This window comes from Ambystoma mexicanum, chromosome 14 (genome assembly GCF_040938575.1).
Source record: "Ambystoma mexicanum isolate Mex_15411 chromosome 14, UKY_AmexF1_1, whole genome shotgun sequence".
Taxonomy (NCBI): Eukaryota; Metazoa; Chordata; class Amphibia; order Caudata; family Ambystomatidae; genus Ambystoma; species Ambystoma mexicanum.
The window spans coordinates 627,854,786-627,868,482 of NC_090940.1; the positions used below are offsets into that span (position 1 = coordinate 627,854,786).

The window sequence follows — 13,697 nt, forward strand, 5'->3', positions numbered from 1 at the left end:
TGAATAAATACCCTTGTTTACCTGGTTCGCCGCGACGATTTCTACAGTGTCCTTTAAAAGCAGCACTTTCACCTCTTCCAACAGGATATGTTGTTCTTCCTGGGAAGCGTTCCTTTGTCTTGGGGGGTGCTTGGTTGGTTGCTGCATCTGTTCTGTGCAATAACTGCACGCCACGGTTGAAAGTACCCACTGGTCTGAGGTGATTCTTCTCCATACGTGGCTAAAATATAAAATGCAGCCTCCTACTGGAGTAGCATGGGAAGGAACCTGTAGCGGGTGGTCATTGATTGGGGTGTGCTTAGCCGCCTCTGGAGGAGGAGGATCTAACCCTACTTCAAGACCTTCTTTGAAACCCGTTGAGACGTCTGTACCTGTGATGAACCCCAGGACAAGCTTTGACCTCGATTGTAACCCGATGCTTGTTGAGAGTTTTGCCTTCTAAAAGAGTGAAAATGATAAGCCTCTTTGCCCGGTGGGTTTATTGGTGATCTGCCTCAATGATTTAAGGGTGTCATATTCTTCTTTCACACTGTTTAGAGCGTCTTACACCGCTTTGCCAAACACAATGGGTTCTATGGGCATATTAAGGAGGGGAGCCTGAGTTTCCAGCTTGTAACCTGACTGGCATAGCCACACGTGGGGTTTGATCAATGAGACCTCTGCTATGATTCTTCCTGCATTCAAGTTGTTCTTGAGTTTGCTATTTGCTTACCCTCTACAATGGAAATTGACAGCTGTGTTTTAAGGGGCTCTGGAACTGATGCTGTGTGTTCAGCAGGGTCATCCCACTTGTGGCAGTTGTAACTAGCTAATAAAGTCGTGTTATTAGCAATTCTAGTCTGGTAAGCTGTTTTGTCCAAAAGGACCGAAAATATATGTCCAAATGCGTGATCTGGCTGAATTTCAGCCGTTCGAAAATTCCGAACGATTGAAGAGTTCTACCAAGTCACGCATTCAGTGCTGGGGGTTGCTGGGGCGTCCTCCGCACCCTTGCTCACTATATTGTGAGCAAGGGTTGTGGGGGTGTCCCCCGCAGCCATCCCCAAAGAAAAAAAATAATAAAGGGCTGCAGGGGTGTCCCCCCGCAACCCCTGCTCACTATACTATATATACTGCAGCCCTTTCATTTTATTATTTTTTTCTTTGGGGATGGCTGCGGGGGACAACTTAAAAGGTGTAATCTCCATTAGGTATGGGGAAGGCAGCCTGGCAAAATAAGTGGGGAGAGGGGACACAAACATTATGCAATACTTACACCACCACCCAAGCCTGGATGGCAGCTAATGGCTTATGCCTCAACAGGGATAAAACCGAACTCCTCATTGTAGGCCCCAAGGAAACGCTCAACAAGCTTGACAAACAGTACTCCTTTATCATGGACAAGTCCTAAATACCGGTCTCAGCAGCAGTCGAAACGCTTGAGGTGTACATTGACTCCACTCTCTCAAAGACACGTCAAGTTAGCACCATTGTGTCCTCAGCTGCTTTCACAACCAAAATAATCAATGCTGTCAAACCATACCTATCTACACCAAACTGTCTCTCCATAGCAAGAGCCACCATTGGAGCCAAATTCACCTACTGCAACGTCTTATTTGCCGGCACCTCGTCTAAATATCTGAACAGACTTCAAATCATTCAGAATGCGCTTAGGGCTGCACTCAGCATTCCCAAGAGGGCGCACATCTCCTGCGCCAGACAAAATGCTCATTGGCTTCCAGTCAAAGAACGGAGACTCTTCAAAACACTAGTCATAACCCATATATGCCTCTCACTCACAGACCCCCCCCCGAATCTGGCTGAAAATGTTACCTGAGCTACATCCTTTAGATCCAAGAGGTCACACCACTCCAACCAGCTCAAAGTCCCCACATTCAAAAGGGCCAAAGCAGGAGGGGCTAGGTTCACTTTCCTTGCTCCTAAACATTGGAATGCCCTCCCCACAACCCTTTGAAACAAGACCTCTCACCTAGCATTCCACAAATCTCTCAAAAAAGAGCTTTTCAATTAGCTCACCTAGTACTTTCTGCCCACCATTCCTTCATCCCGAAGAAGGTCTCCTGCCTTCTCTGGCCTTATGTGGTTACCTGAGCCATTTAGCCTGTTTTCTCTGCACACTCTGCCATTTCCCTGTCAATGTAAAATTCACATGTCTGGCAGTAGGTTCAATGCAACTAAGAACCACAGACAGGTGCTCATGTCTTTTTTTATGTAACCAAGTAAGCACTGCTGTAACAGCGCCGGGATGCCCCAGGGCCGCTTTGTGAGCTTCAGAAACGTAATAAATAAATAATATGCATTCTCTTAACGAGACTAAAGAAAGAACCACTCTCCCTATTGTGAGGGCCGAGGCCCATTGAGGCCTTCCGAGACCGTGGCAAAGGTTGGTTGAGCCAAGCTGTTGTAGTCGTCGACGATGGTAATGCATCCTCGATGCAGTCGCCGAAGATCTTGCAGTAGACGGATATCAAAAGGACAGAAAAAACATACCAAGTTAAACTTTTCTAAGCAATGGTGATAGCCAGAAGGAACTCGGCGATATGCAACAGACTATGATGGCGAACAAAAAAACAATCTGAGAGACCTCGATGCATGAAGCACCAAGGGTACAGTAGACATCACACTAGGGATAGTATTACTAGCACGCCCTGTCTATGGCCCTTTGAGTTTCGAAAACAACTGTAATACTAAGCAGCTTCCACTAGATGTCAGCCTATGCATAGCATGTAATCTAAGCAGATTCCACAAACCTCAGAAATATATACACAGACAATGTCCTCGACTCAGAGATGGAAGCTCTCGAGGGAACGCACAGCGCCCCCTGTGGAAAATAATTCCACAAGCAGCTGAAGCTGGAAGATACCATTTCATAAGATGAGGAATACGTGGGAGGACACAATCCATTCCAAAGCCCTTTTCAACGTGACCGAGCCTTGCTTGACTTGGTATTGCTGGTGTCATTCGTAAGTGGATACTGCTTCAATATGGACCAATGCTTTCATATTTGTTAAAAGGTACTTTTTCTTAGTCAAGGACAGCTCAGAGTCTAGTTGACTGGCAGCAGTTAACGAGCTCTAATGCATGAAGCCAAAGAGGTTCAAGGCACCTTCCTGATAATCTAACTGTATGTTTGCCCATATTGTCATTCAAAGCAGAGTCAGTCAGCACCAGCTTACTTTTATTTAGCAGCAAGAGCCTGGCAGGATGGAGGCAACACCACTAAGAGTCTCCTTCCAGGCAGCGTGCTGAACTTTAGATAGTCATCCAAACAGATATCTATGCCCTGACCCTTGGCAAGTCGTCGTGTTAAGAAACCAACAAACTATGCTGCTCCAAAAATATTTATGGGCATAGAGATGTTTTTAATGTGCATATGGTTTATTTGCGAAATTAAACTGCAAGCATACATTTGATTGCATTTAGATGAGCGAGAATAACTGGCAGCACGAACCATAAATGGTTAAACACAGAAATATCGGTTAAGACGTCTCGCCCCAACAGTATCCCTCATATACTATAAGCTATCTTACCTATAAAAGGAAGACTCGTTGAGCGGACCTACATTAATGCATCAAGAAGCAATGAAGCTATGCTGACACTAAAGGGGAAGATTAGAACCAAAGTGACACCTTGGAATGGAAAGAATGCGCCGTGATCTTTTTTTCGAAGCATGTTTCAATCGTTCCTTCCGTCCATCTCGGCCGTTACTCTATATTACAAGTGAACACTACATTTTCCATTGCACAGTTTCACGTTGCTCTATGATGTATTCTTTGCTCCAGTACAGTGCTCGGCTGCATTTGAGTCACTGGCTGCGTTAAACAGAACTGTACAAAGTACAACAGAAATCGATGATGGAATGGACCATTTAAAGGCAACGAAAAAACAGCATTGTAATATTTTCACTTGAGGAAAATTATGTACAATTTTTCACATGAATTATCACTTGTATTTCATTTTGACCCAAGTTATAAAAGAAACACTGGAATAACACACTATGAAACATATCTTAACTGCAGTGTATAACAGAAGTTCGAATAAATGCAAACAATATTAGCGACACATTCCAAGAGCAGAAGAGTGTGCGATGTGACATAAGACAGGGCTGAAACTTACTGCAAAGTGCACATAAACCTGGCGCCAACTTGTGAAGCACAAACTATAGCCGGACCTGGGCATGCACAATGATCCATTTTACAAACCTATCAGGATTGGACCTTGGATAACGAGTGCTTTCTGGGTTCAAAAACACACATGAAGAATGTCTCTGCTCAACAAACAGAACTTTTAGAACCGAAAATAAAAAATAAAAAAAAACAAGTTCATCTTGAATGAGAAACAAGGCCCAGCTTTCTGTCAGAATATTTATCTACGAAAGCCATTTTTTGAAATCCGGATTCGCAGCCACTCAAGGTGCGCCACGCTAGTAACCTGCACATTTATTAGTACTGCATAAGTGCTTCACTTACAGAAATGGTTCAAAAAAATACATAAATACTATTGCAGGGTACATTTTGCAGTAACAAAGCAAAACAGTTTTTTTACATCCACTCTGTGCAGTTGAAGCCATTTTCTTCTCCGCCTATAGAAAGTGAAATGGATTCAAAGTGGCCTTTGAAGATCTTTAATAAATAAAGACATATATAGTTAATTTGAGTGGGTTCCGGAGGGGCAGCAGTGCCGGAAAGCAATTACTGGGACCCTTGTCAATGTGGCCGAGTAGAAACCCTGATGAAGCCGCAGCAGCCGCACCGGTCACATGCCAGCGGTGGTCGCCCGGGTTATTTTTCGGTTGAGAAGGCCCTCTTCATCATTGGCGGCGGTGCTTTGGCAACATCGAACATCATTTCAAGCGGCGGGTTACTGATGCAGCACCAGTCCGGTATGCGGCCAGTCTGATTGTAATACTCCTTCGAAACTGAACGACTGCCGAGGATATCCTGGAGCGCTCCGAAAATGGCCCCTGCAAATCAAACAGTTAAACAATATTACTTCTAAAGAAGAATCTTTGCAAACTGATGCACACAGTAAATTATTTGTAGCACAACATGACCAGTGTTGGGAAGTCACCCCATATTAATCTATATAATCTTGTTGTCCATGTTATCGCGTATGCTCCAGGCAGGCTTTGACCAATTCATACAACTGGCATCTGGCCTTGCTATTCAACATCTGTTTTGGAAGGATCCTTCTCACAAAAAGATGCTTTTTCTGGGACTGTCCGATAACAAGGTGATCGAAGCAAGTTCGGGATGAGCGTATGGAAGACCAGTGTCACGAAGACAGCAAAGCCATGTTGTGCAGCCTCTATAGGAGCATGGACCAGAGCGAGGCCTGTTTTGGAGGGATTCGTGAGGCAAATACCTTCATAGTCCAGGTGCTATTAACGCATGGCACAAACACAAAATCTTTCCTGGGGCAGAAGGCAATACACTTTTAAACCAAGAAATAAGAAGGATTAAAACTCTATTGAGCCATCGACCACGCCTTTATCTCAATGTTAATTCTATTCTATTTTGTGGTGGGTCGGCTAGCACAGGTCATAAATAAGGGACTAAAGCCCAAAGTTCCATACACAGGAGGAATGACCACTTGAGCCACACACTTCTATTTTATGCACTATTAACTTCCAATTAATGAATTCTCAATGGAAACAATAGTAACGTTTCCATACAAATCTTTACTGGACAGCCAATGCGGGTTTTGACCTTGTTACACAGGTCTTCTTCGGGGCATTTGCACTGTATAGTCAGTTGGGTGTCGACACCCAAGACTTGGTTCCATTTTTCATTCTTCTTTAGAAAACGTAAGTAAAAATTTGATTTCTTGGCTTATTTTAAACCCGTAATATAAGAATCGATGAATAATCAACAAAAGCTACTGTTGTGGCACCTACACTGCACATTCCACTCTCTCTGGTCACTACCAGCTCAGAAGTCCATTAAAATGGAGTTGTGAAGCCCATCCACCTTTATGGATCCAACTAGCCGTGATGAGGTCGAAACATGTGTCGAAACTCGACTATTGTTTCTATTGAGAAATCATGTATTGGAAGTTAAAATAGAAGTGTGTGGCGCAAGTGGTCATTACTCCTGTGCGCATTTAAGCCAAGACAGATATTAGAGTAGCCAGAGAACAAGATGTTTAAGTTCACAAAATTCGGAACTTGGATAGGACTTTATTTTTTTTTTTAGGAAAATAGTTTTAAAATTTGCAAAGACAGAACTACAATTTACAAGTTCTCGAAATGGGATATATCAACCTGTTTTGCCAATGTAGAGTTCTGGAAAAGGAAGCTCCTTTTTATACATTTATTTTACTTAGCTATGCAAGTGCAGACTTAGTCCTGAGTGATTCAATCAAATACAATTGTTCTACAAGTGAAGGCGGGAAGAGGATAAACTAAATAAATTAATTTAAAAAAGGACACAGTGAGCTTATATGGGAATAGTAGGCTTTAAGATATTCAGTCAACAGGTAGGTTTTCTGGTTCTTTGGTTTCTTTCAAAGACCAGCATCCTTCGAACGTGCAATAACGTTTGGCACTAAGGGTATCGCTGTCAGCCCCCCCCACTTACTATCTGTGTTAAGGGGTATCAGATGTCCCCTAAGGTCATTAGGTTGGCTGTGGATAAATGAAATACTAAACACAACCATGGTTGCAGGTAAGCACATTTCCCAACAGAGTTGCATGTCCTGAATAGATCATGAAGTAGTTATTTGCCACCACAGGTTGGACTATTAAAGCAACAACAAACATCATACATGATGACTCCATTACCCGCAGCCAAAGAGTTTCATTCCATGGCGAAGGATCACCTGGAGAGCTGCAGGTTGCAGACCCCGACCCAAAAGATTGCAGTCTAGAATAGTTGTGCAGAGGCCGACTAGGTCAAGCTCAGCTATGGTAGGGAAGGGTGTACAATAGACCCCCTTTCCCGAGTAAGGATACCCGTAACCTGACGAAGCATGAAGACAGCGTTTTCAGATTACTGGGGCAATGTGAAAACCAAATCTGGGAAGGAAGGTGTGAAAGAGCAGGATCTACAGTGACCCTACTCATGATCTAAACCTCTGACATTTCAGAATCCTAGAAAAAAAAAAATGGAAGAGTCACACAGGGTCTACTTTGATCAGTTCAGAGGGAGGACATCGCCTAGAAAATGGATGCTGCAAACAAGACAAGGTACAGCATGTATATTAAGAGATCTGGTGAGTGGCAAGATGTGCATTAGATGGCACCTCCAGCGGTAGAGGGTCAAGTGTACCACTGCCGATTGGGATTCTGCTCATACAGAGCATGATGGAGCCTGCTCAGAAAATCTGTGACAACGTTGCTCTTCCATCAAGCGAATCGCTGCGGCTCAGATGCAGAGTGGGAATAAGTTGCTCCTTGTTAGTTGAAGCAGAACATCACTGTCGTGTTGTTTGTGATGGTGAGAAAGACATGCCATTAGAGCGGACATACTATGCATGCACCAGTAAGACAGCTGTCCAGTTCTGGTTGTTCATAAGACCAGTGTTTTGCGATCAGAGCAACAGGCTCCCGACTTATATCACAAAAACTGTTACAGAAATGTGTTGTTCAGGGAACATTGTAATGGTACCCGTTAGGGCAGCATTCCATTTGTGGCGGTTCTGCTGCCACATTTTATGGGACCCATAAACCTTTTGTCCCCCCCCCATCCCCCTCTTGGTTTCTCTGGATCTCTGACCATATATCTTTGGCCAGAGGGGGTTCTACAGACGTCCCCCCGCCACTTCAATCCTTTTTGATGTCTAGTGCTATGGTAGTACTAGCCCTTAAGGCTCCTAGGAACAGTGGTGCTTTTTCAGCACCCTATTTTGGCCTTAGGGCGATTACTCCACAAAACCAATATAGCGTGATCTAGGCTGGGGGCAGCTGCATTTTAGTTTTGGCTTCACCAAGGGTGCAGCAGGTTTTATCACATTAGTAGCCCAATGTACCTTTATGGTAGCCACTGAAGTACCAATTAATTAATTTAAGTCCTACTCTCTGCCATTTTGTTTTAGACCAGCCATTTGCTTGGAGAAACTTTGAGGCAGGCCTAAAATGGCGGTTGTGCGTACAAGGGCTCACTGGGATCCCAGGTGTGCACCACTATATTTTGTACTTGTTTAGACTGGTCCCGTACCCCGGATAACCCCAATACACAAAATGTGTGGCGGGCAAGTGTTTTTACATTCGTTAGGGCATGTAAACTTGGCTGGCCGCCAACACCTTTAAGTGGCTGTCCATTTGAATGGGGGGGGGCTGTTTTAGACAAGCTCATGAGTGAATGTGTATATCTAGGGGAGACCATGTGCATTCCACAAGTTTGCTGATGCTTACCTGATCTAGGGGATTTACCATGAAGATGGGTTGCTAGATCTCCAAGAACAAATTTGCCCATACTGACTGGGCTCTGTGCCCTTTGCTCCAATACCCTCTTTTCGCCGATAGATACTGTGACGAATCTCAAGGAGCCTTCACTGCTTTAGACGGGGGGGGGGGGGAGCCCCTTTCCATGAGGCCAGGAGGTGAGGCAGCTACCCGATAGTCCCTCTGGGGGTGGTACTCAGCGGGAGTATCTCATGGGGAAGAAGAAACCCATTTCGAATAGGGACCACTTTTTTTCGAAAACGCAGTATTCCTACCCCCTTCCACATTCCCTCAAGACCACTTCAATTCCACACTACCCAATAGCTCTATATGATTTTGTAATATATCCCAAATAGAAATTACTGGGACGAGGAAGAGGCCACAAGTAATGCAGATCAATAACCAGAAGAAACCTACCCGCTCTAGGTCTTTGGATGAGTCCATCAGTCAGCCGTCATTCATAGACACAGGGAAGAGAACCATGGCGTCTTCGTCAGTGTCGGCAGGAGCCGAGAGCTTGGGAAGGTTTGCGCAGACCAGCTGAGCAGGAGAGCAGCTGGTGTCCAGGAGAGAGACGCAGTCACAGAGGCCCGCTATGCATAGGGAGCACCGGAGAAGCAGAGAGGTACCCGCTGGTGACCGAGGCAGGTAAACAACCGCCAAACTGCAGAGATGAACGAAAGCCCGGAGAAGGTTCCGGTGAGCTGGAGAAGTCGCTGAAGCACCTGGGAGAGACAGACCTGTGAGCACCCAGAGGGTGACTGCTAAAACCCTACAGGTACAAGGGTGGCTACAACCAGGGTTGGGGTGACCCAGAAGAGAGATGAGACCCAGACTAAAGCACAGAAGGCATTCTCACCAGGCAGAGACACCAAGTGAATGGGGTCTGGGACCCATATTGGGAAAACTTATTCCGAAAGGCAACCGAGCAGAACACAAACTTTGCATATGCAAAAGCTACTCACAGGCCTTGGCAGGAGAGTAAACCAAGGCTGTGGGGTGAAGAAAAAAAAAAAAAATCAGATAAGGATAACTGTGAAAACAACCAAGTGAAGGGGGTCTGGAACCCATATTGGGAAGCAATACCCCCAAGCAGCAATTGAGAGAGATACAAACTTTCTGCATACAAGTAATACTTACAGACCTCGGCAGGGGAGTAAACCAAGGCTGTGGGTTGAAGTAAATTGTGAAAGCAAGAACGTGGAGTACCCCACTTGGCAAGCAGGTGGCCCAAGCGGAGGGGTATTGAGAGCGGGCCTGGGGCACGAGCCAGGTAAGAGGAAGACCCTTAAGAGAGCCTGGGAGAGAGAACTAGGTTGTTAAAGCTCAGTAACTGGGAGCAAGGTCAGCTTGCGTGGGGGGGTGGGGGGGGGGGTTTGGGGTCTGGGACCAAAGCGGCTTGGAAAAGGTGACCAGGCCATTCTTTTGTGTTGCAGGGCCTGAGAGACAGGCCTGTCAAGCAAAGATAAAGATTGATCTGAATCATTAAAGACACAGAGTCCAGTTTAATTAAAGTGGAAAGACTCTGGGGAAAGGGAGCCAGTCCCACGAGTCTTGTGGAACCTTTACTTGCTTTTATAAACATTTTCGGAACGTTTGCAGCCCGACAGACAGCCAAGAGACATTTTTACCTTATGTGGAGTTTAGCTTGTGAGGGATAGATTAAGATTTGGGCACAGGACAGTGAACTATACTTTGGACATTCTGACAAAGTTTCTTTAGCTAGTTTTGTTGAGGCAGGGAACCCCCTCTTAGAGGTAGCGTTAGATCGGATTCCCCCAGCCCCAGTCATTTCTGTTATTAATGAGTCTTTTCCAATCAACATGCCACCTTGTGTCTCAGTCTTACTCCTACACCCTCACAATACCTTTCCTGGGCTGTTCCTCATCATTCTCTGGTGCTCCTCACTGGATGTCCCGTGCTGCAACTGTTTCTCTGCCATTTCACAACTGTCCTCATGTGCTACCCATGTAGCACCTCAAGGTAGGAAGCCTACTCCATACAGAAGGGTGGTGGCACACTAGTACATCGCCTGTGCTCTTCGCCTGGCAAGTCCACGGTAGCCTCCACCACTGCCCCCATTGTGGGACAGTTTCTGCTGACTGGCTACCAGGGTATGCTCTTCGACTGGTCCGGATCCACTTTGTCAGGACCCTCATATTTCCAAGACACCATCCTAGTCATAGCATCTGCTCGCGATTGGTCATCCTTCTAGGAAAGTATAGTCTTCTTTTGGGCCACCATGGGAATTAAAGACCCAATATCACCAAAGACTTCTCTGGCAGCGGTAGTGCCAGATAAACCGGGATTTAGAGCAGGGGTGTGGGCGCATTGGGAATCCTGCGGTATCGCTATGATAGGAGACCTGAGGAACAAAAATAGGTTGCTGGAATTTAAGGAACGCCAGGATTCTTCAGGTATACACAAAGGTCAATTTCTACTACACGGAGCCATGCTAAGCACAATAAAGGGTAAGTGGCCAATAGTCACAGAGGAGATAGTAGGGCGAGAGGACATAGAAACAATCATGAATATCTCTGAGAGGGGCACGACATATCCAGGATATATCAGGTATTAATAGAGCGCAACTCTAAGGTGGAATTGAAATGCAGGGGGAGATGGGAGAAGGAATTGGAGAGACCTTTCGAAGACAGAGTGGCAAAGCATAGCCCTATATCATAAGAAAGTAACCAGAAATGCTAGATTACAGCTGCTCCTACTTTACATTACAAAAAGGGCATAGCTAACGCCAGCGGCAATAGCAAAGTTCAAAGGAGCGGGTGTTCAGACCTGTTATAAATTCAAGGAAGAATACGTAGGCATGTTACGCATGTTTTGGGAATGTCAGAGTATACAGGAATTTCGGAGGAATGTAGCAAATAATGAGGCCCCTGGAGGCATCAACTGTGACATCCAGTCCCCGGAGGCATGCATATTGGGGCTGTTTAGGAGAGGCACTAAACAAAAAACCCATGGGGAAGATTAGAGACCTAATATATGTGTTGGCCAAACATAGCATAACCATGCACTGGAAAGTCACAAATGGCCCAAGCATCAACATATGGTGGGAAGATCTTAGGAAATGGTCAACGGCAGAAACAGGGTTTTGGGAGAAGACACTGGGGGAGCAAAAACAACAACTACGAGCAGACATACTACAGTGGAGCGCCCTTACCGTAACACTGTTCGATCAGCGTAAGGCGAAAGCACAGCCCAGACTATACAAGACGGAACGGAGGCAAGTGGGTCGCAAAATGGAAACGGAGTGTTGCAGGACTATACTCAGGCAGTTGAGGTTGGGTAGCTAAAGAGGGTAGAGTTTCAGTTGTTTGCTAAGAATGTGATTTTAGACTTTTTTGTTACGTGCTCAAAAAGCCGATGGATATTAAACAATAAAATCAGACATTTTCCTGCGTCTCCCTTCGGTCCCTGGAGATTTACACTAAAGACAAGAATTTTATAATGCCTTTTATAAATTTCGCATTGGCCTCCTGCCTGTGGAAATGTATAAAGCTACACTATGAAACTGCTGGTTATTTTGTAGAGGTTGGGTGGGATTAAGAACCTGTTCATGTATTGGCATTTGTGGTTGCTGAACATGACCTTTTATTAAAAAAAAGTATTTTTATCACTAACCAGGTCCCCTTTTTCTCCCCCTACCGATTAGCCATATATGTACCATGCTAATCACGAGCCAATGGGCATAAATGTAGGCAAGGAGTGGGAAGGGTCTACCTTTGGCCACGTTATGGCTTTTATACATAAACAGAACATAAAGCAACAGTATAGTGCAACACAAAGTACTTATTTGAAAACTGTAGTTAATGTTGGTGTAATTTTATAACGAAGGGTATATGTTCGTATACCAGAGTATTTTAGTCTCTTGGGGTAACTAAATGACATCCTACCTCCTTTGATTAAAGCCCGACTGCTCTGCCACAGCTACTCTATTGAGCAGGCTACTACACGTCCCATGATACCTTCTCTCCTCATTGACTATGCTGCTAGAGGTGTTGTAGTCCAAAAACAGGAGCGCCAAAGGTTGCAGACCCCTGCTACAGAGTTTTTGGTCTTGCTTTTGATTAAAAACCTATCTTGCTAATAGGGTAGTGTGAGAAACCAAGAATGAGACGCAGATGACTCATGCTGATTGCTATAAACTCTAAAGGGGTTGAAAAAGGCCACACTGTCCCCAATCTAGAAGCTATTTCTCTACTGCAACCAAAAACGAACAGCCTGTCCTGTGTCAAGATGTCCAAAGCAAACTTTCCCGAGTCCGAAATCCTATCCTAGCCCCCTCATTCTAAAAGTAACTCTAAGGTGTTAAGGGTATTGTCGCTGGCTTGAAAAGTGCACAAACGTTCAAGTTCAACAAAAAGGTATAATCCAACATAAGGTCCAAATTGATAATGATCACTGTTTAGGGAATAACTCCTCTCCCCAGGGTTCAATCCAGCAAAACAAAAGTTCAAAAGAATAACCAAGTTCTTTTGTAGTGCAAGAGGATAACCCCCTCCTCTTGGTGTTGCATCTCACTCCAGGGGAAATGAGTCCCTCCCCCATGTCTTTTTCACATTCAATGTGGTTCAACATCCTAAGGGCATGAATCTTCCTTTGTATTCTCCAACTCACAAAACATCTGGTATACTTCCTGCCATGTTGCCTCACATGTTTCCTTGATATAATTTGGTTGCAGGTCCCAGACTCGCAAAGCACCTGGTATAGTCTCATGCCTGTCTTTCTCCCATGTCTATTTCACTCTCTCATACATCCTGGTATACTCCCCTGCCAGGACAATATCTCTCAGGGGATGATTGTTCCGTGCGATAATTGTGAGGAGTGTGAAACGGGAGGGTATTCTCACTCCTATTCCCCTTGGGTCATCTGCGCAGGTGACCAGGGAAAGGCCATTGCTTTTGGATCCTGACCCTGGGGGTGGACAAGTGAGGGAGGATCACTTGGGTGGAGGGTCCTTGAGGACTGGGAGTGGGGGGCCTTGGCCGAGACATGGTATCCCCTTTTCCTAACGACAACCCACCCAATCCTTCTCCAACCTTTATGGGTTAGTGTAAACTTGCTTCCCTTATTTTGTCTCAGTCATGCCATTCTAGTACTGGGACGAGGAAGAGACGACTAGGAGTCATACACCCCAATATGCAACTACACCTCTCTGGTACTGAGATGAGGAAGAGAGCCTTGCAGCAATACCAGGCATGTCTCACTAATAAGCCTAACTATAGCCAGGCAATTGAACGAGGACTCGCATCTGCAGCTCATTACAAACCACATGTGTATAAAAAGATGTCTGCATTCA

The 13,697-nt window shown here is 45.1% G+C and overlaps 1 protein-coding gene across 2 annotated transcripts in view; it reads right to left on the reverse strand.

Annotated features, from left to right (window-relative positions):
• Window positions 1–3,341: 3,341 nt before the first annotated feature.
• Window positions 3,342–13,697, reverse strand: part of ACTR10 (actin related protein 10) — a 146,204-nt gene continuing 135,848 nt past the window's right edge. For both annotated transcript variants that reach the window (XM_069638090.1, XM_069638089.1), the window contains one exon: window positions 3,342–4,963. In XM_069638090.1, the coding sequence (XP_069494191.1) occupies window positions 4,782–4,963 (182 nt within the window). In that variant the 3' untranslated portion in view covers window positions 3,342–4,781. The remainder of the gene's footprint in view (window positions 4,964–13,697) is intronic.